This window comes from Rhipicephalus microplus, chromosome 3 (genome assembly GCF_043290135.1).
Source record: "Rhipicephalus microplus isolate Deutch F79 chromosome 3, USDA_Rmic, whole genome shotgun sequence".
NCBI classification, from domain to species: domain Eukaryota; kingdom Metazoa; phylum Arthropoda; class Arachnida; order Ixodida; family Ixodidae; genus Rhipicephalus; species Rhipicephalus microplus.
The window spans coordinates 98,206,296-98,230,712 of record NC_134702.1 but is presented as its reverse complement, the minus strand read 5'-3'; the positions used below and the strand labels follow the sequence as shown (position 1 = coordinate 98,230,712).

The 24,417-nt window shown below is 43.5% G+C and overlaps 1 protein-coding gene across 2 annotated transcripts in view; it reads right to left on the bottom strand.

Moving 5' to 3' along the window:
* Window positions 1-1,815: 1,815 nt before the first annotated feature.
* Window positions 1,816-24,417, bottom strand: part of LOC142761658 (ATP-dependent translocase ABCB1-like) — a 155,046-nt gene continuing 132,444 nt past the window's right edge. For both annotated transcript variants that reach the window (XM_075890036.1, XM_075890037.1), the window contains exons 21-27: window positions 19,860-19,960; window positions 18,072-18,212; window positions 15,872-16,028; window positions 14,046-14,240; window positions 11,452-11,664; window positions 10,682-10,831; window positions 1,816-5,121 (exon numbers count right to left, since the gene is read on the bottom strand). In XM_075890036.1, the coding sequence (XP_075746151.1) occupies window positions 4,921-5,121; window positions 10,682-10,831; window positions 11,452-11,664; window positions 14,046-14,240; window positions 15,872-16,028; window positions 18,072-18,212; window positions 19,860-19,960 (1,158 nt within the window). In that variant the 3' untranslated portion in view covers window positions 1,816-4,920. The remainder of the gene's footprint in view (window positions 5,122-10,681; window positions 10,832-11,451; window positions 11,665-14,045; window positions 14,241-15,871; window positions 16,029-18,071; window positions 18,213-19,859; window positions 19,961-24,417) is intronic.

The following is a 24,417-nucleotide window of genomic DNA, read 5'->3' as shown; positions in this document are numbered from 1 at the left end:
CCGAACTGCGCGCTCGGGAGGCCGAGGACAATTAATAAATACCCCTCATAGCATCACCCCGTGCATTCGCACTTAACCATGTTCACCCTCGGGGAAATGCTTGGGAGTTTTTTCTACTTGTTATTTCTGCAGTCCCAGAAAAACTACATTAACTTAAAGAGGTATGATGTACAAATGTACACAAAGCCTGTTCGCCAATTAGCCGTCATCAAGTGTGTGATTTTTGGCTGTTGTTTTCACAATCCTCGAGGTTTCTAGAGAAAATTTTTAATGTGAGCTCTTTCACTGCAGTGGTGACATTCCTGGTCACTTTTTGCTAAACGAGCTTCAGGATATATTATGCTCGCCCCATCTGGAGAACACACACTTAAAAGCAATTTAAAGCACTGCATGAAATTTCCTGCTACCTAGCAGATATTGTATGAATGAATTAATAAACTTTATTTAGGACTAGTTTGTTGGTTTCCTTTTGGTGTGGGCGGGAAAAGAGGAAATTAACGCCTGTCCTGTCCCACCCTCCACTGATGATGATGCGGTGCCTCAGGCCACAGCTTAAAGTCATTGGGCCCTCGATGGGGACTGATGCGCACAAAAGACAAGAAGGAACACGCTTTGCCTATCCCTATGCGTTCCTTCTTGTGTCCCAGTCTTTTGTGTGCATCAGACCCCACCAAGATGAATAACCACCAAGCGCAGGTTGATCCTTGGACTTGGGTGGCACCTTTAACTTGCCAGCCAGCCCAAAGCTGGTCAGTCAGTTTTGGACATATTGTGAAGGAAATACTGTAAAAGAATTTTTTATGATTAGTTTGCATTAGCTTGGAGTTTCCGCAGCTAATAGAGCTCAAGATGATGTTCCGCAGACGACAGCTCCTGGAGGCCTATCCCGGGCCAGTAATTTCTCGTTGGATCCATAATAAAGTTTATCACCTACCTACCTATGATGGGTGTACTACAGCAGTAAAAAAAAAAGCAATGCATGTGATAACTACTTCCTCCGCTTTGGTGACTTGGTATATTCAAGAACACAGTGGGCTTAAATGTAAGGTTATAAGAGTGGAGTTGCACACATTGAACTTTTTATGCCACGGTACAGCAGCCAAAATACAAAGCATGGCAGAAGCATTACAGCGGAGCTGGCAAGCGTTTCGTTATGCTGTGTGGCAATACCATAAAACTATCATCATCATGAAATGTGTCCTCTTTCTCATCTTGTGTTTCACTCCCAAAACATGTGCGCTATGTCTAGTGGATGAGAGAACGAGCCCTGAGAGAGACGAAGAGAAGTAGAGAGAATGAGTACAAAGAAAAGGAGAAAAAATGAAAAGACAGAGAAAGGAATAGACAGAAAGAAAAGAAAAAAAAAACCCCTCCAAAATAGAGAAGAGAGCTAGCATAGCAATGTATAGTATAGCATAGCAAGGGGTGGAAAAGGAAAGTTAGGATAACAAGGAAAAGATGAGAAGAGGACAACGCCACCAGCTCTGCTGCTTTCCTTGTCTTCGTATCACTAGCGCCCAGCTGCCCCATTTTTGTGTAGTATTTATTAAATCTAGCGATCGGAAAGAAGTGTTGCAAAAGATGGGAAATGGCTTTTCTACTGTCTATATTGCATGCATCCCACACTTTGCATTGTTCAGTCCTCTTGAACAATGTATTATTGCTTGGTACACAACAAGTGCCATCTTAGCAATTTGGGGTGGGTTTGACATGGCTGAGTACTACCTTTTCCCAAATCCTCTTTATCGTGAGTCGTTGGTTCATGGTAGCAGCTTGCTTGAACATTCTTGAAAACTTCGCAGAAAATTGTGGCAGTTCTTTCTAGATGGAAGCAATAAGCTTTTATTTTCAGTTGTCTTAACATTCATGCTTAAGAAGCAAGGAAAGGGACATTGAATATATCTCTTTTAAAGATTATGAAAGCAAAGGAAAGGGTTAGCTGCAGTTCAACTTATACTGCAAGAGTTGTTGCACTAGTAATTTTATTTCAATTCCTATTTTTTGTAACTTCAGTAACTGTACATGTTGTCAGGCAATAAAAGACATGTGAAAAAATCTAATAGACATATTTTTTAAGAGTATGCTTCTTCACTAGTTAAAACATAAAACATGCTTAGGTTAAAAGACAGACAGCATACAGACCTCTGTAACGCAACTTCATTCGCATCTTCAACGTACATAACTTAAGTAGCATTTATTTTCTTAATATACTGCAGTCACATACATAGTACACTTTATTGAGCTAACCAGTTTTTTAATGCAATGCTGAGTGCAAAAAAATATGGTGTTCACACACATACAGAAATCCTGTACATGACTCATGTGCTTTGTTCATTAGACAGAGAAGCTGCCAACAGCAGTGCTAGAGAAAACGTTGCACAGTAATTTTTACATCAAACAAAAGAAGATTGCGAGTGGCACTCGTTAGCAATAATGAGTAGGCAAGCATCCAGTATGTAATGCTACTGATGTGGTTAACGACATTTCGCTTAAGAACAAGCATTCGTTCCTTATGCAGATAACTGGTGAAGTATGGTATGTATAATGCACACTCTTCAGTTACAATACTGCAGCAAAAATATAAAAAACACCGTGTTAGCACTACAAAAACAGTGAAATTAACAATGTGCTGCACACGAGCTAGGCAAGACCTTCAGCCATAATGTTTGCATCGTGCAATTCTCAAGCGCTTGGATTGACTGGAATGATGCCTCGCCATTTTCATTTCCAGTACTGGTCACTAGCTGCAACAGGTGCTAAAAGGTGATAGAATCAAAGAAAAATATGCATTCTTGCATAACCTGGCCCCAGACAACTCATTTTTCTCAACTGAGCATTGTTTGACAACAGTTTTCTGGCTGGGTAGGTTTTCAACACACCTAGGAGCATGTCGTCCGTAAATGTGAGCTTGATTGAACAGCAAAGCTGGAAGCTTCAAGGCTGAGGGTTGAAAAAGTCGAGGGGTCGAAATGTGGAGGGAAGATTTAAAGGCACAGAATGAGACAAATCAATGCTGCTGTGACACAGTACTTCATGAGATGCATTCACAATAAAAGCACAGACACGCCATACATCAGTACAATATGTGGTTCAGCAATGACATCCAGTATTAATATCTGACACAGCTCCCTTGCAATGCAGCAGAGGGTCAGCATTAGCTTGCCGTTTCCTTCTTTCGCTAGTTTTCATAGAATTGTACAAGTACACATTGTCACACACAGCGGACCCAGCCTGAGACTGAGCAAATGTACAGAAGCCATCACCTAATGACACAAACAGATAGCAACAAACAAGGGCATCTGCTGATAAAACAGTTCTAAAATAATTATACGTCATGTCTCTGGTATCACCGTAACTGACTGTAAAGTCTATCAAAAGTACACACACCATCTTAATTACGTCCGCGAGGCTAACTACAGGCAACTAAGCCTGATGTACATGACAGGCTCAAATTGGCCGTAAATTTAAAATAACTTTCACGCTCACCAACCTAAATGTATGGAGTGTCAGAAGAACCATGGGAGATGCACCACACAGACAAAGAAATGTGTGATAAAAGTATGGATCAAAGGCTATGCACATACTACAATGTTCATCTAATAACATGATTGCACACTGTTGACTTTTCCAAACGAGAGCATTCTGAAACATGAACAACAATATGCAATACATGCTTTAAAACCCCAGGAATGCTTTCATAAAGGTTGCAAGGTGTATTAAATGAAAAAAAAAAAACTATGCAATCTCATTAAAAGCGAAGTTGCATCTTACATGAAAACAAGTTCATTATATCTGAAAATTCGCTGTAAAGGTATATACCTAGCACCATATTTATTTCAAGACTATTCTTCATTTACATTGTTATAACCAATATTTCGTTATATCGTGGTTTGTTATATTGCAATTTAAATGCATTACCTATCTGTATGCAATGGTGTGCAAAACCTTGTGGTCAACGGAAGCGCACTGCAAGACTCGAATCTCTATTCTATGTGCTTACTAGCTGATGAACAAAAGGTGTTGAAAAATACATCTGTGTTATGCCAATTAATCCAGTACATGAATGAAACTCATTGAAATGACTGAATGACAAGATTGTACACATAGCTCCTTGTATAATGAGCTCTTAGTGATACAAAAGTTCCGATAGCTTCAAAAGAACCGCTTCGTACGTACGATTCAGTGACAACCTAACAATGCAGTATGTGAATGCAAATAACTCACAGGGTCTCTTATGCGTTCTTTATAGATAGGCAAATACCACCTGTATCGATACTCCCCGGCCTCCAACCGAAAGCTTTCTACACCTAAAGTCTTTCTTCACTGCCTCCATGTTCAGTCCATTTGACCAAGCAACGATGTCATGTCACGATGCCGTCATTTGGCAACACGATGACGTCACAAATTTCAGCAATTTGTGACGTCAAGATCTTTTCGCCACTCGTGTTTACCCTGGTGCTGCCGATGAACTTTTGCGTTTGATGAGGCATTTAAAGCTTTTGCAATTAATACTACCCCACCTTTTTTTACTTTATGTTTTGCACAATCTGATGATGTGCATTCATTTGCATGGTGTCAGAATAAAGGCAATCTTTTTCGATATGGGCATCATTAGAGATTAGCAAGATATACAGTGCAGTTTTGAGGGTGGAGCTCGCACTGAACCTTTGGTTGTCACCACGTGCAGTAAAACAACCAAATCTATGCCCAGCCAGAATAACTGTAAAGCAGAGTTTCTGCAATAGGTCATGCTTGTCTGGAAAAATGCAGTTCAGTGGTGGGCCGCGTTTTTGTGCAGTACCTTGCTGGAGGCAATAGAAAGTATTCCTCTTATGTACGACAGATAACGATAATGACCAACGGTGGTTCACATGACAAACGCGTAATGTGTGCTAAACCGTGTGTGCGATCATCGTTGTGTCATGCTAAAATCAGGCTTTTTTCAACGAGCCTGTGATATACACCCTGCATTTGCATGAGCTGCGCATGTGTCCCCTGCTCCATGATTGTACCATGCTCCATGACTGCGATGCGGTCTGCCACCTTGATGGCAGATAGCCGGTGACTTATGATGAGGCAGGCGCGTTCCCTCAGGTTTTCCTTCACCGCTTCCAAGACAGCCTGGAACCGATCAAATTAAATAGTGAGGCTCCCTCTCATTCTGAAGCAGAGCATAGGCTGCGAAATATAGAGTAGTAGTGATATTTGGATGACACCACAAGGGTGTTTAACAAAGCACAACCAAAACATTGATGCAGGATAAGAACGAGAAATGCGTGCATTAGCCGCTAACTTTCAACGTGCGTATGCATTATGTTTGTTCTTCCTCTGAATGCCTGTAGTAGTTTTGCTACACCGAAAACCTCTGGGTGACAAACCAAGAGCCAGAATAGTTGCCCTGCTGGCCCTGCAACACTTGGCCAGTGTTTAGATCTTGTAGGGTTTCTGGCTGCGGCTAGCCTGAGAACCCCTCAGAGAAGAGACAAACCAAGAAGTCTTTACTTGTTGAAGCCCCGGCTGCAACTACCCGCAGACAGCGGATAGGGCATGTCACGAGTGCACCCGCGATCCTTGTTCTTCTCTTCTACGATCAGCGCTCTCGCGGCTACTCCTCCCATAATAATTAAGCTTTGCTCTGTCTTGTCCACTCCGCAAAAATAAAGTGCTACAAGCTTCCTTTGACAAAGTGCCTCACTGCGGGGAAAGAAATGTAGAAAGTCAATGAGTTCACAATATTCACACCGCAGGCCAGGGCCTGAAAAACTTAATGTGTGGCAAGTTTTCAATGAAACATATGTTTCCAACTTTATTCTCAATGACTTGCAACTGCTGGCCCTCAGCAAATCACCTCACTGAGAATATGCAGAGAGTAATTCTTAAATTATATGTCACATCAAAGTGAGCTAATCATGCTTATGATCACATTAGTGCTGTCTTTTTTAAACCTAAAGCATGAGAGACCGTTAGCCGTTTAAATGACACCACATCAGTGATGCATCTTTATGTTTGCCACCCTCTCCACGTTGACATGACACAAAGCTTATGAGCTCCAAAAAAAGTTTCTCAATCTGCTGTATAGGTATTTATAGAAGCACAATTCTATCTTTTCCCTAACTTGACGCAAGCCCTTGTTCTTCAATTCAATTCAATTTTATTTCATCCCAAGGATGAGGCCAGGCTCGGGAGAAAAGTGACGTTTTGTCACTTGAGGAGAACCCGAGCCTCCCTAATACATGGCAAGCAACGTGGACATGGGTAAAAAAACATAGGCCATGAACATATAGGCAATGAACATAGGCCATGAGATGTTTGGTGCAGTACAAGTCGGAAGATGCACGTACAGTAATGCTATGTACAGAGACTAATATGCGTAAGTAGTTTCTTTCGGCACAAATTTCGAAGTACAATGCAAAATATGACAGAATACAAAATACTATATATATGACAACAATGCTATGCATAGCAATTACGTGTACACACATAAACATAAATACACACACACACACACACACACACACACACACACACACACACACACACATATATATATATATATATATATATATATATATATATATATATATATATATATATACATACATACATATACACACATATATATATATACATATACACATATAGATATATATATACAGACAGTTCCATGAATGCCTGGACCACCATTTTCTCGATTTTCCCGATAAAAGCACTTCCCTAATGTCATGTGCACTGCATTTCTCAAGGATTATTTTTGCCTCCAGTAATTTATTTAATAACAAAGGAACACTAAAACACAACATTTGTCGCCCAAAATTTGTTCTACAGAATGGAAGGTTCCAGTGTTGTTGGTGACGAGTAGGGTACAGTATAGCATGCGTTTCCAGTACAAAGATATCTAAGAAGGCACGATTGTTATGCAAAAGAGATTGCTTATATCTTATTGCTAGGGAATACTCGTAAAGTTTGTGAATTGGGACAATATTATAGCACTGAAACAGTTCATCAGTGTGTGCATAGTAGTCGACATTTGCTATAAACCTGATCGCTTTTTTTTGTAGTCTGTATATTTTACTTATGTTGGTTGCTGTCGTACTTGCCCATACCAAAAGACAATAATTTACATGCAACAAAAACAAGCTGCTATAAAGTGTTACTTTAACAGAAACTGGAAGAAAATAACGCATTCGTGCAAGTATGCCCACACATTTTGATAGGTTGGTAATTAGATTATTATTCTTCAAGTGTAGCTGCATGATCCTCTAAAATCACTGCTTCTGTGGTACCTTCAACCGTTGATGGAAGCGGCAGCTTCTTTGATTCTAAATACAAGACTAACCCAGACTCAAACGAAGACAGCTTGCTGTATGATGAAGGGACAACTATGGATGCATCATATTCTGACCCCTACAATATGACGACGAAACAGAAAAAAGCATGTACTGAGAAGAACGGCACTTTGTTTTTAGTAAGCTGTGCATTTTACTTCAGATGTGAAGCAGCTCTTTGACTAGCCTGTAAAGCTGTCCATTCGTACAAACGCGCCGAGTGCCGCAGGTGTTGGCGAGGTGCCAAGTAGGTCACGCTGCTACGCGTTGATGTCACTCTCTCCCTCGCCTGACACAAGCTTGCTGTGGCGCCGGCAGCCGACGCCTCGTTTGTTCGCCCGCAAGACCTGCCGTGACCACCACTTGGTACACCGCCAAATTGTCGGTTCACACGCAATAAACCTGATGTGCGTCTAACGTTTGCATTGAAACACGTCTATATGTGTAGCATACAAGACCTACGCCAGCCATCATTTCAAACTAATCTTCCAGCGCTCACTGCAGCACCCACGTTAGGGCCATTCAACCCATAATGCCACCTGTGCGCAACGCTGCTCCTTCGCATCCTATTAGGGTTCCCTTTGAGGAGATGGCCCAAGTTTTTTTTTATTACTATCAGACAGAAAGGTGAAAGCACATCTACCGTTATTCCCATTTTTTACCTGCTGCATATCCAGAGATAAGTAGCTGTGTTTCTTTTATAATATCCGAGAAAAAAAAAGGCACTGAGACTGCATAACTTCTAAAAGAATTTGACACTGAAGGGATTAAGCAAATGAAGACAAAGATGTAGAGCAGTACACAATTATATTAATGCATTATGGTGTGAAATTATGTGAAATAGTTTCAACTAATGAATACATGTTAGAGCTACAAATGAAAAAAGATTAGTGGAAGCACACAAAACTGAGTTGGACGCTACATATTGAACATCGTGCAACAATGGAAGCATCGTGCTATGGTTACCTGATATGAATGTGCTGACTTGTCAAGGCTTCGTTTGATTATGAACAATCACCAGGGTAGGCAGCAGAACAGGTATTGCAAAAATAGATAAACGAACCATGGCCGACTGCCAGTCACAGACTGCCCTGTGATACCATACGATGCTAACAGACAATGGATGACAAGGAAATTAAACTAATCATTCTGTTTAGTTGTAATGCATGAATGATGAGCTGATGGGAAATGAACATAGACGGAAAAACAGCTTACAGCCGGTGAAAGCAAGACTCGCACCCATTGCGTCAAGCATGTGTTGCTCGACAGATTATGCTACAGTCCACACTTTTAGGCACTGATGTTTTGCGTATAGCTCAGGAGTGCTAGTCTGCATCCATCTGTGCATAATCTCCCCTTGCACACAATAAAAAGCTGCTACTCAGCAGATTAATGCATGACTGATAAAGTGCTCTGTCATGCAGCTGCGATGGCCCTGTGTGACTGACCGATTGATTGATTGTTTGATTTGTCAATTGACCAATCAATTAATTGAACTAAAGTTTAAACTGGCTATGAAAGTGGAAAACATTTTTCAGGAGCAAAAAGAAAGGAAATACAAAGTCCAACTTCGGAACAAAAGAAAGACACTCATTCACAGCTACATGCAGACAGCTTGGCCCAAAACTGGCTATAGCTTGGTTAATTTACACTGAAAGAAGGAAACTCAAATATTTCATTCAAATGTTCCTAAATTTCGCAGTCTGTTGAGGGACGACAAAGGGAATCACTCTGGAGTGGTTTGCACTACTATGGCTCTCCCAAAAGGTACACAAAATAGAAAAAAACATTTTGTCTGTATTAACAAATTACCCTTTTGTAATGCTGTGAATGTAGCTCCCACAACAAAAAGACCTTTGACAGGTAAGAAAAGACAAAATAAAAATACAGATGACCTTCAAGTTCAAGTTAGCTGACAAAGATGTTACAAACAGCATCAGCTCGGGCCTGGATAATCATTAACGAGGCAAGTTTTGGTAGCTTTTTTAGAGCCAACTCAGCCAAATTCCAAGAAACTCTTTGGAATCCATGGCATCACACTGGTGTAGCAGTATTTGGTTTTCAGCAGCAAAAGTTAATTGAATTAAACCTTGGAATTCGCTTTTCCACTTAATATTGAACATATAACAAAATGACAATAGGGTTCTCAAAGAAGACAATAGTTTACTAGCATCAACTGCTTCAGTGTTTCGCTTTAACGTGTGATCAAAGTAAGGTATACTAGTGTTTTTTTAGTTTACTCTCACGTGGTTGCAGCAAGTGGAAATTCAACTCGCTTCTTTGAATTTGGTAGCACAACTTCACAGTTAGTGAGCCAGTGCAGTGGGAGGGAGAATTGAACAAACAAAAAGAAGACTATGTGTAGTTATGTGACGATGTGGGCGGGACGTGTCACCACTGTCACAGGATGACAAATTTGTTACCGAGTCAAGCCACAGGTTCGAGACCATGACCGCAACACGTAGACCGCAGAAAACAAACGTTAACACTCCTTTCTCAGGGCCAGATGACAATCTTATGCAGAGATTCAAGTTGTCACTATGACCCGGGTAAGTGGTCAATATGTACATGAATCTGTCTTTTGTGCACAAGCAAGGAAGCGAAACCCTCAAAAATGCCTGGCCCATTTAAATCTTATATGCATCTTTTTTTTTATGATGATAACAGAGACCAGAATTTTCAAATTTCCTCTACTCTAATGGCAATGTTCTGAAGTGACAGAGACGTAGTGCAATGAAATTTCGTTGCTAAGGGCGCTAGTCCGCACAAGTAGTTGCACAAGACAGGGATGTGGCGAAACACATGTTCGCAGAAGCACGTATGTGTGCCAATCAACCAAAGAAAGCAGCCCAGTGACAGTGAGAGATGCATTGCCCAGTACTACGGGATAATTGAATGTGCTAAACAGGTATTCCTTATAGGTTTATGCAAGTGTTGAGTTGTCATAATCAATTGCATTTTAAGGACCACTGGCCCAAATCATGAAAGAAGCATGGAAGCATCACATTTGTAACATCATGCATGAGTGTAGTGTACTTGTATATAGTCTATTTATTGTCGCGGCATGTTTGAAAACAGGAGGCACGGGCAATACCAACAAATAAGCTTTGTTGTGCCATGTCCAATTGTAAAGAAAGAAACCTGCCACACTATTTAAGAGAGTTCTGCACAGAAAGTGCAACCAGTGCAAGGATGTCTCACTTTCGAGAATTATTTCTGAAAATGCAACGTGCATGCAGAATGCATGACGTTTGTGACCTCGCTCGGGCTCAGCCACGGGTGTGTATAGTATACAAAAATTGATTACACTTAGTTTAATTAAGGGGCGGGAATTCATTGATTGACAAACTACTTGCCTGTTCAGCATCAGCATCCAGGGCGGATGTAGCCTCGTCCAAGACTAGAATGGGGGGCCTGCGTACAAATGCTCGCGCGAGCGCAACTCGCTGCTTCTGTCCTTCCGAAAGCTGAGCCATGCCCGAGGTACACAAGGGGGTATCGTACCCCTGAAAAAAAAAAAAGGAAAAAAAGTAAATTCTCGAATGAACAACTGGTCGTGGATCAGACTTTATTGCGAAATAATCAAGGACAAATGATTATCCCACCACTCCGAACTTGAATTTATTAAGACTGCCTTAAGAAATGCCAGACATCAACATGCAAGAGAATATCATTGAGTTGTTTTTGGACGTGTTCACATCAGGAACTAGAATGACATCAGTTGTTACAAGTCAAGCGAAGGTTTCAGTTAAAGGTTAATTCCTGAATGTGAGGTTTAAGAAGCGAGCTTGTGGCGCAGTTGACACCACATGCTCTGTCTTGACACTGACATATGAAGTCAGAGCTACTAAAATATTTCTGTTGTCATAGTTATTCACTTCCTTATTTATTGTCTGTCAAAACATTGGCTTGCCTACTACAGAAATCTTTGTGTACAATCACGAGATAGAAAATGTAGTGGCTAGTACTAATCTTATCTACCATCTAAGCTGACAAGCTAAAATACAGTGCTTAACATCACTGTAACAATGTTAAACATGTCTTAACAATGTTTAACAATGTGTCCCTTTAAATAACGTCAACGCTGTATTACAAGAGCGCTGCTGCCGGGCCAAGGTGCACCCACCAGGGGTAGCTGGCTGACGAAATCGTGCAGACGTGCCATGCGGGAAGCCTCCTCCAGCTCTTCCTGGCTAGGTACGCCGGAAGAAGGGTCGAGGCCATATACCACGTTCTCTCCAAGCGTGCGGTCCATCAAGCACAGCCGCGGTTCACAGGCCACTATGCACTGCCGCAGGTATCCCACGTTTATTGCACGCACGTCCACTCCGTCCAAGTACTGCGCAAAATCACAATAAAGCCAGGGATCAACAACTGCATATGGTAAAGTTCAAGGTAACAAGGCAGCTCTCAGAAATGCGCCAAAGTCTACTTGGTGTCAATGTTGACAGAGCTTGTCTTAGCGGAAGTTGAGTTTATTTTAAGAAGCCCACAGGATCTGTGAAAACTAATAGGTAGTAAAAATGGTGCTAACGTAGTTCGCACTAAAGTGCATCTATTCGCTCAACTTACAAGCCCATTTATCATCAACCTCCAAGCCTTTGTTCTTCCCAGGATGTTTTAAAAAAAACATACGTTAATATGATCGCCCTTATACTGAAAAATCATGTGCTGTTTTTACCTTTACATTTCAAAGATTTCACTTGCACAGCGCACATTAAAACAAAGATAACTGTAAAATATAAGTGTGCGATACATGCGAGTTAGAGGTGCGACTTCACAGCAGTGCAGTGTGCATTGCTGTGAAGCTGGGCAACATTTAGCACACATAAGCCGTAATTGCAAGGAAGATGGAGCGCACATAACAATATTACTTCTGAGGTTTTTGCTTGTATAAACAGTTATGAAACTTCCCTTTAAAAAATTGTTAGTATTGTTGTATTAGATTAGTTACGTGGGCCATACCCACAGCCAGCAGCTTTTTTTTTCCAGGGGCATGCCAAGATTCGAATACTAAAGTGCCAGAAGCTAACAGAATTGAATATAGAATGCTTTTCAGAGAGTATCCAAAGATTTAACAACCATTTTTGCAAGTAATGTAAAGTTACATTCACAGCCTAGCAATTGTAACTTTATCATTAAGAGCACCAATAGAGCACAAGGAGCAGATAACTCTTTGAATGCACAGAGTACAACTATCATTCACAGTCCCTATGCAATAACTCCAAATGACAGTTAAATAATCCATAAGACGTGGCTCCCTGGGCAATGTAACCTGCACTATGTAGGTTCTCATGATTAATGCTCAAACCATAACCTCAATAATACAATTTCTCATACTTTTGCACCAACCTTGCTCTTACCTCAGTGCAAATGACGCCTTGAAATATTTGTAAACTATGTGAAAGGTACTCGACGACATATCGAGCGCTAACAAACAGGGATGTGAGAGAGACGAAAACACAACGCGCCATAGGCGTATCAGCCGGCGGGGCAAGGCGGGCGCGAGCCCCCCTACTGAGAAATGTTGGGGGGGCTGAACCCCCCCCCAATTTTGATAGTGGTCACACTTGCTGCACGCTGGGGAAACCAACAAGTAAGGTGAAGTTTTCTGTCACAACAATAATCACTGAATTATGTGCTTACGGGAGAATGAAAATATGCGAGGCAATGTTACAACATAGTGAAAATTTGCCAACATTTCCGCTGGGATGATTTTCCTTGTGGGATTTTTGCGGTGAGAGTCGCCTATGCAACGCGTCTTGTGCTGTAGTGTTGTAGAGCAGGCAAGCACCGAACAGCGGCCTATATCACTTGTTCATGCTTTTATTCTGCTGTGACTTATTGATGAAGTTGCGGCGGGAATGAGCAAACTCTTTAAAGACCGGTCAAAGCATTTGCTGCTTCCTAAAAATAATTTTCTTAAAAAAATATATATCGTCACCTCTGCTCTGTCAAAACTGTTAGGAGCCGGTGAGTGTGACAAATCGTTTCAGACGCGGAAATCGAGCTAAGGGCGCCATTCCTCAGCAAGCAAATTCATATCAAAGTGCGAGCGTGTTGATGAAATATATATATGTGTATATATATATATATATATATATATATATATATATATATATATATATATATATATATATATATATATATATATATATATATATATATATATATATATATATATATATATATATATATATATTTTTTCACTTGGCAAACGATGAGTTGGTACACCACTGCAATGCGCTCTTTAATGTTTCTGTCAGTGCTCAATATGTTGTTGAGTTCCGTTTAGCATCACGCCCATAAAATAGTATTTCAAAAGTGTTCTTATATACTAACAGTGCTTATTCAATTTGAGTAGCGAATCAAATAGGATAATAAAAAATAGAAACAGGGTAGCAGGACAATTCGATATTAGAAATTTTCAAATACTTGCACTCCACTGTTTACGAAATGAAAATCAAACTCAATTTAAGACGTATAATGCCCCAAAGCAACTCCCAGTTCATGAGAGACATATTAGTGGAGAATTCCAAATAAATCCAGCCCTGATGAGTTGTTCAGCACACCACTCAATCTAGCGGATTCACACAGTGCCTCCACCAAATGCGGCCGCCACATTTGGGACTCAAACCTGCAAACTCGCGGCCTGTGCGCAATGCATCAGCCACAGGGGCACCGCGGCATCTGCGCCCAGCTGAGAGAGGAGGGGCTCACCACTTGCCCACACTGGGGGTCGTAGAAACGCAGAAGAATGTCAACCACGGTAGACTTGCCGCAGCCGCTGGCCCCTACCAGCGCCAACATCTCTCCGGGGCTTAGCTCGAGGTCAAGCCCTTGGAGCACCGTGACCTGTGGTCGGCTCGGATAGGCAAAAGTGACCCCCTTGAGGGACAGCCGGCTGCTCACTTCCTGCGGAAAGTTTCACACAAATAAGTAGGCAAGCTAATAAATACGCATAATTTGGCTGATTCACACACTCCTCGACGTGGAAAGTCATACTGCTGCATCAAAACTGAAAGTGCCACTGTGCACGCTGTTCCAGAGTTATATAGAAGACTTGACATGTGCAGAATGGTGTTTATCCAGCCCGAAATATTGAAGAGATTAAAATGGTGTAGTGAATGTATTGCAGATTAAAGTATACAAACACAAACATAATACAGTATTTTATTAGGTGCTCCATTCTCATATTACATGATGTCTACAGCTGACTGAGACTATCATAAAATAAAGCTGGATGCACTTAAAGACACCATTTTCAGATACCAGAGCCTGGGAAATCATCAGCATACATACACTTATTAAACTGGCCCATTAGTAGCTTTTAATGCTAGCAAAGTCTAGAGAGTGAAGAGAAGCTTGTCCTTAACTCCAACACAGCACCAATGTATAAATTCTATTAGTTTCAATTCAATCTGAAAGGGAAGTTCCCTTTTTTGTGTGTGTGCAGAATGTTTGAGAAAAAATAAGACAGACAGGACGTCGTTTCTCAAATGTTCTGCCCACAAAAAAAGGAATTTCTTTTTAGAATGCAATACCAACCAGCCCAAGTAGCCTCTCTGTTTTCATTCAATTATTCTTGCGTACAAAGCTCCAGCACAGTTAGATTAAAGGGACACTGAAACGGTTTTGGCGATTTTGTACAAACACATTGGGCCAGTAGACCAAGTCTCAAGGATTATTTAAAGATCAATTTGAGCTCTCTGTGTAAACTGTGTAACTTATTATGCCTTAATCTGGGAATCACTGCAGATCATTGCGACTTAGCAAAACACGTTTTTAACCACCCATTCACAGAGCAACATACTCTGGCCACTTGGCGAGGCCAGAGCACGTCAGCAGCCACATCACTGTGGCTGCTGATCTGAATGGCTGTAGAATGCGCGGAAGTAAGATCGGCTAGTAGGGTGGCGGCACCTCTATGTTGCCAGACAGCATGCGGGCCATGTCATGGCCTCCGAGACTGCGTGCAACCTGTCAGTGTGCCATCTCTGAAGTTTAGACTGGTAAAAGCTCTAATTGTCGAACACACTCATGAGAGCTCAGTGATCGCCAGCGATGCCAGCGTTCCTCATTAGTTGAGGAGGCCAGGCAGAGGCGAGGACAAGGGTATGATATAATTGTCCGTAGTGGCCTTGGTACATGGCGTGTCACTAAATTTGTAGTGCATGTGCTTTGATGATGCTCTAGCCTAAACGCTGACAAAACTTCAAAAAAACATTTCAGGGTCCCTTTAACCGAAGAGCAGTGGGAAGTCAAGCTGTCAGGCACAGACCTCAAGAATCGCCCAGCCTGGCTGAACAGGCATGAGAGATGGCAAAGGCATGCGACCTCTGGGAATAAGGAGGTTGCACACCTTGGGTGCACAGTGTGCTGCCTCACAATAAGCATTTAATCTCTCTCTCTTACTGTGCACGTGTGCTATGTGTTGAACTCAAGCAATGGCGCTGAGCCGTGCTCTCCATTAGGGCTGCAGAAGTCGCGTCTTTTCCTTTCCTGAAGCTCTCTCTCTCTCTCAAGCAAAAATGCAGACAACTTACAGGCCTCATGCCACCATCAGAGTAGCCATCAATTTCAGTCTCCGCTTCGAGAAGATTGAAGACTAGACCGGCAGACAGCCTAGCCCTAAGGTAGTCGGGCAACATGGAGGTCCACTGGCCCACAGACACCGCACTGAATGCCATTGTGAAGAACACCCTGGGCCATGGAGATTGTTCACATTGTAAGAAGCTTCAGATGACTAAGCAATAACGTATTTTCTCTAGTATAACCCCCCAAAGATATAGAGAAAATTTGGAGTTAAGGTCAGGGTGAGAGTTACACACAAATTTCAGGGGTGCAATATGGCTTCATAGCACTACCTTAGAGTAATGCAAAAAAAGTGACTTTACGCCAATATGATTTATTTTTATCTCTACGATGCCTTGTTGTTTGGCGTGCACATTAAGGGATGGGTTTTTAGCGTAAAAAACAGTATAAGGTTATGGCAGGATGAAATAGCTATGTCACCTTTCTCTTCAGCTAACTAAAGTCAAAACCACAGCAGAATATGGAATTAGCTTCAATGTAATCAAATTCATTTACAGAGATCCAAGCTTGATTGATTGATATGTGGGGTTTAACGTCCCAAAACCACCATATGATTATGAGAGACGCCGTAGTGGAGGGCTCCGGAAATTTTGACCTCTTGGTGTTCTTTAACGTGCGCCCAAATCCAAGCTAGACAGTCCAAACATTTGAGCTACTAGTTTTACCATCTAGGGCATGAACTAATTAAAGTGTCACAAACAATTGCATACTCATGCTGAATGTGCTTAAAGGGGTCGTGAAACGTTTTCAAAAAAGTTTCAACTACGTGTGTATTCAAAATTCTGGCTGTCCATTTAATACTATACCTCATCTCTTTGATCATCTGGACTCTCTGAATAACTAAAAAAGTGCAATCTCGTTTTCCCAACTCATGTTCACGTCAACTGTGCAGCTGACGTCACTTTAGACAGCCAATGGAAAGTCTCTGTCGTCCACAAAACATGGCGAGGCAGCGATGTTTTTGAACCTTAGTTGATCATGGTTTGTAGCGTCATACTGTTTCTATTACGGCACCACGGACACACAGCATAGGATGGCCGACCTTCGCGAACTACAGCGTCGTCTGCTAGAGCAGTGGTTCTCAAATGGGGGTCCGCAGACCCTAGGGGTTCCGCGAAGCCATTTATATGATCCGCGAAACCCTCACCCGCATTTTTCTTTAGGCGTGACTGTGCCACGTATTGATGAATTGTCCAAAATGTAGTGATGTGGCACGTTTGCTTGGTGTTCTTGGTAGCAATTAAAGGTAGGCTTGTGCGAATATTCGAACGAATAGTAGAGTATTCGAATTCGCTTTGATTCAAATTTAAATTATTGAAAATTTCGTAGTATTCGTAATGAACGAATAGGTGTATGTTAATCCGCATATAACGGTTTGTAAAGGTAGTTTTGCTGCAGTGTTGCAGTGCTAAGCCGTGAAAGCAGCCATCCAGGGGAAATAGCCCCCTGCAAATTTGAAGGGGCCCTGCGACACTTTTTGAGCACAGTCAGAAAACGCTCCCGATCGGTAGTCGACGCTCCCGAGAACACGCGAGCCAAATATTATAGCGCAGCACGCGCCCTGTGATTCACAGTAAATTCTCAAAGCCAGCTGGAAATCGCTCTCTTCTCTCTGCAAATGGCACCACAAGCTCCAAAATCACTCGCCATAGCTATTGCATCAGCCATTGGCCGATTTGAACATGGCGCGCTCGGTCGTCACATTCTATGGAAAAAAAAAAAGAGGTGCTCAAGGTCACGAGGTGCGTGTGACGTATTTTCTTTGCAATGCCATACCTCCCTGCTTAGTTTCTAGCATCTTCATCGAGACGAAAAGAGAGAATTGAATTGCAGCGTGCGACTAATTTTCGGAACTCTGCCGCTCGTACTGGACTGTTTCTAAAAATTTTGCAGCGGTAAATTTGCGAGGCAACAAGCTTCTTTACTGGCTCCATGGCTACTTGAAAAAGTGTTGCAGGGCCCCTTTAAATGAACATGTTACCCTCAAATCAATTCATCATTTCATTCATCAATTCACCTATCAATCATTCATCAACTCACCTATGTAATATTTGTTTGAATATTCAAAGTGTTCGAATATTCACGCAAGTATGCTACAAAGCTTACAATGAGTGCTACGAATAAACAAATAGCTCGTGTACTATCACTTACCTGTAAACATTGGTGGCTTCCATCTCACCCCTTGTAACCAGGAAGGCACCCAGACGAAAGGCACAGCCATACACAAGGAACATAACTCCTTGTGAAAAGGCAAAGGCAAGCGCAAAGAGGATGCTCCGTTTTTGCGATTCTCTGCAGACAAAAGTAACAGAATTTTCATGGTACAACATGTGCAAGCTCCTAGTTCAAGCATAGCCTCAACAAGGCGTAGCTTACACAGTTTCTATGACCACCACTAATTACAATGTCAGCAATGAAACAAGTTGACTGCATACTTACAAAAAGGTGCACTTTGGCAGGAGCCAGCTGATACTAAATGTTTCGATCGAACGACTTACCCGCTTAGCTGATGTATGCAGGGACACTAGCACCTATCTATATGTACGTTTTATGTTTAACTGCCATTGTTCTCATGTGTATTAGCTGAGAACCGCGACTTTTACAACCAAGACATTATCATCTGCATGTTTGCTAACTATGTATTTCCTTGGGAGGTCTTCAATATTCCTAGTTGCTCGCTTGAACATGACACGGTATGAAATGCCATTAATGATTCTGTTTCATAATTCGCAAGTGCACTTCTCTGCACTGCATATTTTAACAAGTAATAGTGGCACTTGTCGTGCTTCAAGCGGAGACGTGGTTCTAGCTGAACCACGTCTAGTTCTAGTTGAAGCTCTCTTGATATGAACGTACATATTAAGAGAGGCGACGCAGCATTTTCCACGCCATTGCGTAAGCGAACCGCGATTGAACAGGCTATTTGAACTAAATGACAAGCCGCCGTTAGTTGCTGAAACTGCATAGGAGGAAAGCTAACTTTACAATTTTGAAAAGGGTCTACGTGCCGAGCTAAATTTTTAGCGGACAAGATCTTATCTGTACACTTTGGGTTCTGTTCTAACTCCTAATGGAAGTCTGAATAAATAAAAAGCCAAGAGGGAAAAGAAACAAGAAAGATTGCTCATAATGAACTTTAAAAGATAACTACTTAAAAGCATTGATTGATATGTGGGGTTTAACGTCCCAAAGCCACCATATGATTATGAGAGACGCCGTAGTGGAGGGCTCCGGAAATTTCGACCACCTGGGGTTCTTTAACGTGCACCCAAATCTGAGCACACGGGCCTACAACATTTCCGCCTCCATCGGAAATGTAGCCGCCGCAGCCGGGATTCGAACCCGTGACCTGCGGGTCAGCAGCCGAGTACCTTAGCCACTAGACCACCGCGGCGGGGCAAACTACTCAAAAGCAACATCTATAACTATCTATCTACTGACAACATAATCTCCAGGGCTGTAACTGAGTCACAAAATCCACTCAGAACATAATCTCCAGTGCTGTAACTGAGAGTCAGAAAACAAACCATGCTAATGCCAAAGTTAACTTTAACTTTGCTAGGTTTGAATAAAATGAATGCTCTACATAGTTCTTCCAGTTAGTATGGCAGTCTGGCTTCAAGCATATTTCACCTCAGGACATGTCTCACGAAGAAAAATAGGGTGGTCTGTTTACAAGAGCTGCACAGGCATGACTAAGAAATATGCAGGTCTAAGCTGGAGGCAGCATGGCAGCAGCCACAGCTCAAGAACAGCTGCATAGGCATTTGCAGCTGGCATAAACAGGCCGTTGTCATTGCAGATGGTGATGGGATAATGATGATGTTGATAAATAATGAGCAAACAATGTCTCTGCTACATGTAACCCTGCTATGTAAAAAAATCCACTGACTGCGTAATTTAAAAACGAAAACGAATGTCTTTCAACATTAAACTCACATAAGTGGCACGAGCAGATGGCTGACAAACAGTCCAAAGAAGGTAGGCTCCAGGTTCAGCTCTTGAACAGCCTTGATATTTTCTATGCTCTCTGTGGTCACCTTGAGGACAGAAAAATGGGCACTGATGAAGAGGAACTAACATATGCTTGATACGCGTGCAATGGCTTTAAAACACCGATGCCACATTTACAGAGTGTGCTGCGCCTTATTAAGTGTATGCCGCAAACATTGCAGTAGACAATTCGCCCCAGTTTCTTCATGCACACTGTTTGCGCACTTACGTAAAGCCACTTAAAGACAGGAAAATACCATGAACTGGAGACAACACATACTTATACATATCATGAAAGTGCAAGTGACACTTCATAAAAGCAAATGGGGTAAAACAAAAGGCATGTGTAATAACAGCCTGTAGCAGCTTTCTTCATTATGAAATAAATATTCTGAAGAAAAAGTCACACACCAAATCACCCGTAAAATTTTATTTAAATATTGTTTAGTTTGAAGGTGTTGGATTGCATGACATCAAGAAGTGCAATACCGCATCTACTCGCGTAATGGACGCACTCGCGTAATGAACGCACCCCCAACTTCAGTCGTTGAAAATTTGATTTTTTTTGTTCGCCCGCATAATAAATGAACCCTCAACATTCATCTGCTGCAGTCTCGCAAACCCATACATGGCGCCTCCTTGCCCGTTGCATCTTTTCCATTTTTTTATTATGCCGACCATCCTCGGTTACTTCAGCTCTCTCCCTCCCCCTTGCCGTTTTGTTTTTCTTTCTACAGTAAACTCTCAGTAAACAGAAATTTGTTGAATAGAACTGCTGCTTAAACAGAGCTATTGCCTCTGCAATGCTTGGTTTCGGGCTTGCATTCTGCACCCATGTTCACCTCTCAGTAAACAGAACTCCTGCTAAATAAAACATATTTTTCCAATCCGTTCAGATTCCGTTTACTGAGACTCTACTGTATTTGTGTGCGGCACGTCCCTAGTGTTTTTAATTATCCATAGGCCACAGCCAGATTCACGAATGGTGCGAGTGTATAGACATCGCTACTGACAAGCACACAGCGAGTGAAGGTCACGAAACTGCCTGCGCCAACCAACGGTCGCTTCTTGCCAATACGAAACATCAAGGCCCAACCCCATGCAAAATATTTTCGAGCTATGACGACGAGATTTGCTGTCGCAATAGCTGTAGTGAAACCCTATAGTCGCGAAGGGCCATTTATCGACATCGCGTCACTGGTTCCTGGAAAAACAAAAAAGTTGCTTGTCACCCAGATAAGAGTGGGACAATTTAAAAAAATAATGTCATTCATAGTACAGTACACATGTTTACACTGTTAGGGAATTTATTAGCCGGCACACAGCGAGCATACACAATGGCAACAGTAACGGCCAAGCACAGACTCTCAGCGCGAGCGGCGTCCTTTTTGGGTAGACCCACTAGAAAGCACTTGAGGGTTCGACCCAGTTCAGTGTTCGTAGGCTTCTCTACAATTACCCCGGGGTCGAAGAGGGAGCCGCCTGGCGACCTAACAGCTTGTCACTATGAGCGGATCATAGTAAGCCTTCAGGCCCGCAACGGTGCATGTCCAAAGATTCTTCAATTGGTTCGATCAGATAGTTGACCGGAGATGTGTGCTCTATCATGCGGTAGGGACCTTCGTATTTCAGGAGTAGTTTGGAAGAAAGGCCAGCTACAGAGGTCGGGAGTGAGAGCCGTACACGGGAACCAAGAAGGAACGTGGGCTCAGAAGTGGCGGAGCCATCACGAATACTCTTCTGCCGCTGTTGCTCAATCGTCGTAAAAGTCTTGGCAAGCTCGCGACACTCTTCAGCAAGCCTGGCCGTTTCAGAAATAGGTGCACACTCAGATGGATCCGGCATGTACGGGAGTATCGTGTCGATGGTGTGTGACGGGTTCCTTCCGTACAGCAAGAACAAAGGTGAAAAACCGGTCGTGCTCTGAGGGGCGGTGTTGTAGGCGTAGGTGACGAAGGGCAGTATACTATGCCAATTCGTGTGGTTGGCGGCGACGTACATCGAAAGCATGTCACCGAGGGTGCGGTTAAAGCGTTCGGTCAGACCATTCGTCTGCGGGTGGTAAGCAGTAGTTTTGCGGTGGACAGAACGGCACTCGGTGAGAATGGCTTCGACGACTTCTGACAAGAATACACGGCTTCGATCGCTGAGAAGCTCCTGGGGTGGACCGTGGCGCAGTATGAATCGATGCAGTAGGAAGGACACAACATCACGCGCAGACGCCGCAGGGAGAGCAGCGGTTTCGGCGTATCGCGTTAAATGATCTACGGCGACGATGGCCCAGCGGTTACCAGCCGACGTCGGAGGAAGTGGTCCATACAAATCGATACCTATGCGCCCAAACGGACAGTCAGGGCAAGGCAACGGTTGCAGACCGGCTGGCGACATGTGTGCTGACGGTTTGCGGCGTTGGTAAGCGAGGCAGGAGCGAACGAACTGCTGCACGTAGCGGTACATCCCACGCCAGAAGTAGCGTTGTCGAGTGTGATGGTAGGTTTTGAATACCCCAGAGTGCGCGCATTGCGGATCAGAATGGAAGGATTCACATATCTCCGACCGCAGACTGCGGGGTATCATGAGTAACCACTGCCAGCCATCGGTGTCGTAATTGCGTCGGTGTAGGAGGCCATCACGAATGGCGAAATGGTGAGCTCGACGACGCAAGGCACGCGTGAATGGCGTTGCGGACGGATCAGAGAGCAAGTCGATCAGCGGGGCGATCCAATTATCCTTTCGCAGTTCGGTAGCGATGATGTCAACATCAATGGCAGAAACAGCAACCGAGGATACTAAGCAGAGCACGTCATCTTCAAGCAAAGGGGAGCGCGAGAGGGCGCCGGCATGCTGGCGTCCGTTGTGGTCTTGTAGTCGTAGTCTTGTAAGCGAAGAGCCCAACGGGCGAGACGGCCTGAGGGATCCTTCAATGATGACAGCCAGCATAGTGCATGATGGTCGGTGACGACATCGAATGGACGACCATACAAATAAGGTCGAAACTTTGTAAGGGCCCAGATGATTGCCAGGCACTCTTTCTCCGTGACGGTGTAGTTTGTCTCGGCTCTTGCGAGCGTACGGCTTGCATATGCCACGACATATTCAGGGAATCCGGGTTTGCGCTGTGCCAGGACTGCGCCGATGCCTACACCGCTGGCGTCCGTGTGCATCTCCGTTGGGGCCGTAGGGTCGTAGTGGCATAGAATGGGAGGAGACGTCAACAAATGGCGGAGCTTCGCGAAGGCGTCGTCGCACTCGGACGACCACGAATTGTGGGGCCCGTTTCTTCCAAGGAGCTTCGTCAGCGGTGATATGATCGTGGCAAAGTTTCGCATGAAGCGTCGAAAGTATGAGCACAGGCCCACGAAACTATGCAGTTCTTTGACGGACGCAGGTTTGGGGAATGTAGCCACAGCCCGAAGCTTGGCTGGGTCAGGAAGAATGCCATCCTTGGACACGACGTACCCTAGGATGGTGAGTTGCCATGCTGCAAAGCGGCACTTCTTCAGATTTAGTTGCAAGCTGGCATTGCTCACACATGCGAAAACTTCTTTCAGACGTTGGAGATGCGTGGATAAATCTGGAGCGAAGACAACAACGTCATCGAGGTAACACAAGCACGTGTGCCATTTTAAGTTGCGCAGAACGGTGTCCATCATGCGCTCAAAGGTCGCAGGTGAATTACACAGACCAAATGGCATGACGTTGAATTCATACAAGCCGTCGGGTGTGATGAACGCAGTCTTCGGTCGAGCGTCATCAGCCATGGGTACTTGCCAGTAGCCCGAGCGCAGATCGAGAGAAGAAAAAAAATCGGCTCCGTGAAGGCTGTCAATTGCGTCATCGATGCGCGGCAGGTGGTAAACATCCTTGCGAGTGATCTTATTGAGCCGTCTGTAGTCCACACAGAATCGTACGAAACCATCTTTCTTTGCAACAAGAATAGGAGACGCCCATGGACTGTCCGAGCGCCGAATAACGTCGCGTCGGAGCATATTGTCAACCTGCTCGTTAATTTTCCGACGTTCAGCAGGCGACACGTGGTATGGACGTTGCCTTAATGGAGGATGGGCACCAGTGTCGATACGATGCGTAACAGTGGACGCGCGACCGAGAGAACTTCGCCCGACATCGAAAGAAGAGCGGTATTCTTGCAACAGGTTCAGAAGCTGGGAACGCTGTACCGACGTAAGTTTGTCATCAATGTAGGGGCCAAATACATCAAGAGATGATAGATCAGAAGTAGAAACAGCACTGATGGTACGCGAATTGGGACAACGCGAGTCATCGGGCACGTCCAGGACTTGTGCGTCAACGACTGGTTCCACTCTGCCGAGACATTCCCCTTGAACCAACGTAACAGTGTTTGGGGATAGGTTGGTCACAAAAATAACGGCGTTGCCCTGGGTAATTAGCACGGTCGCGAAAGGTACTAGCAACCCTTTCCTTCTGCAAGCACGGTCGGATGGCGAAACGAGTGCAATTGTGTCAGGGAGACCGGTGCAGTAGA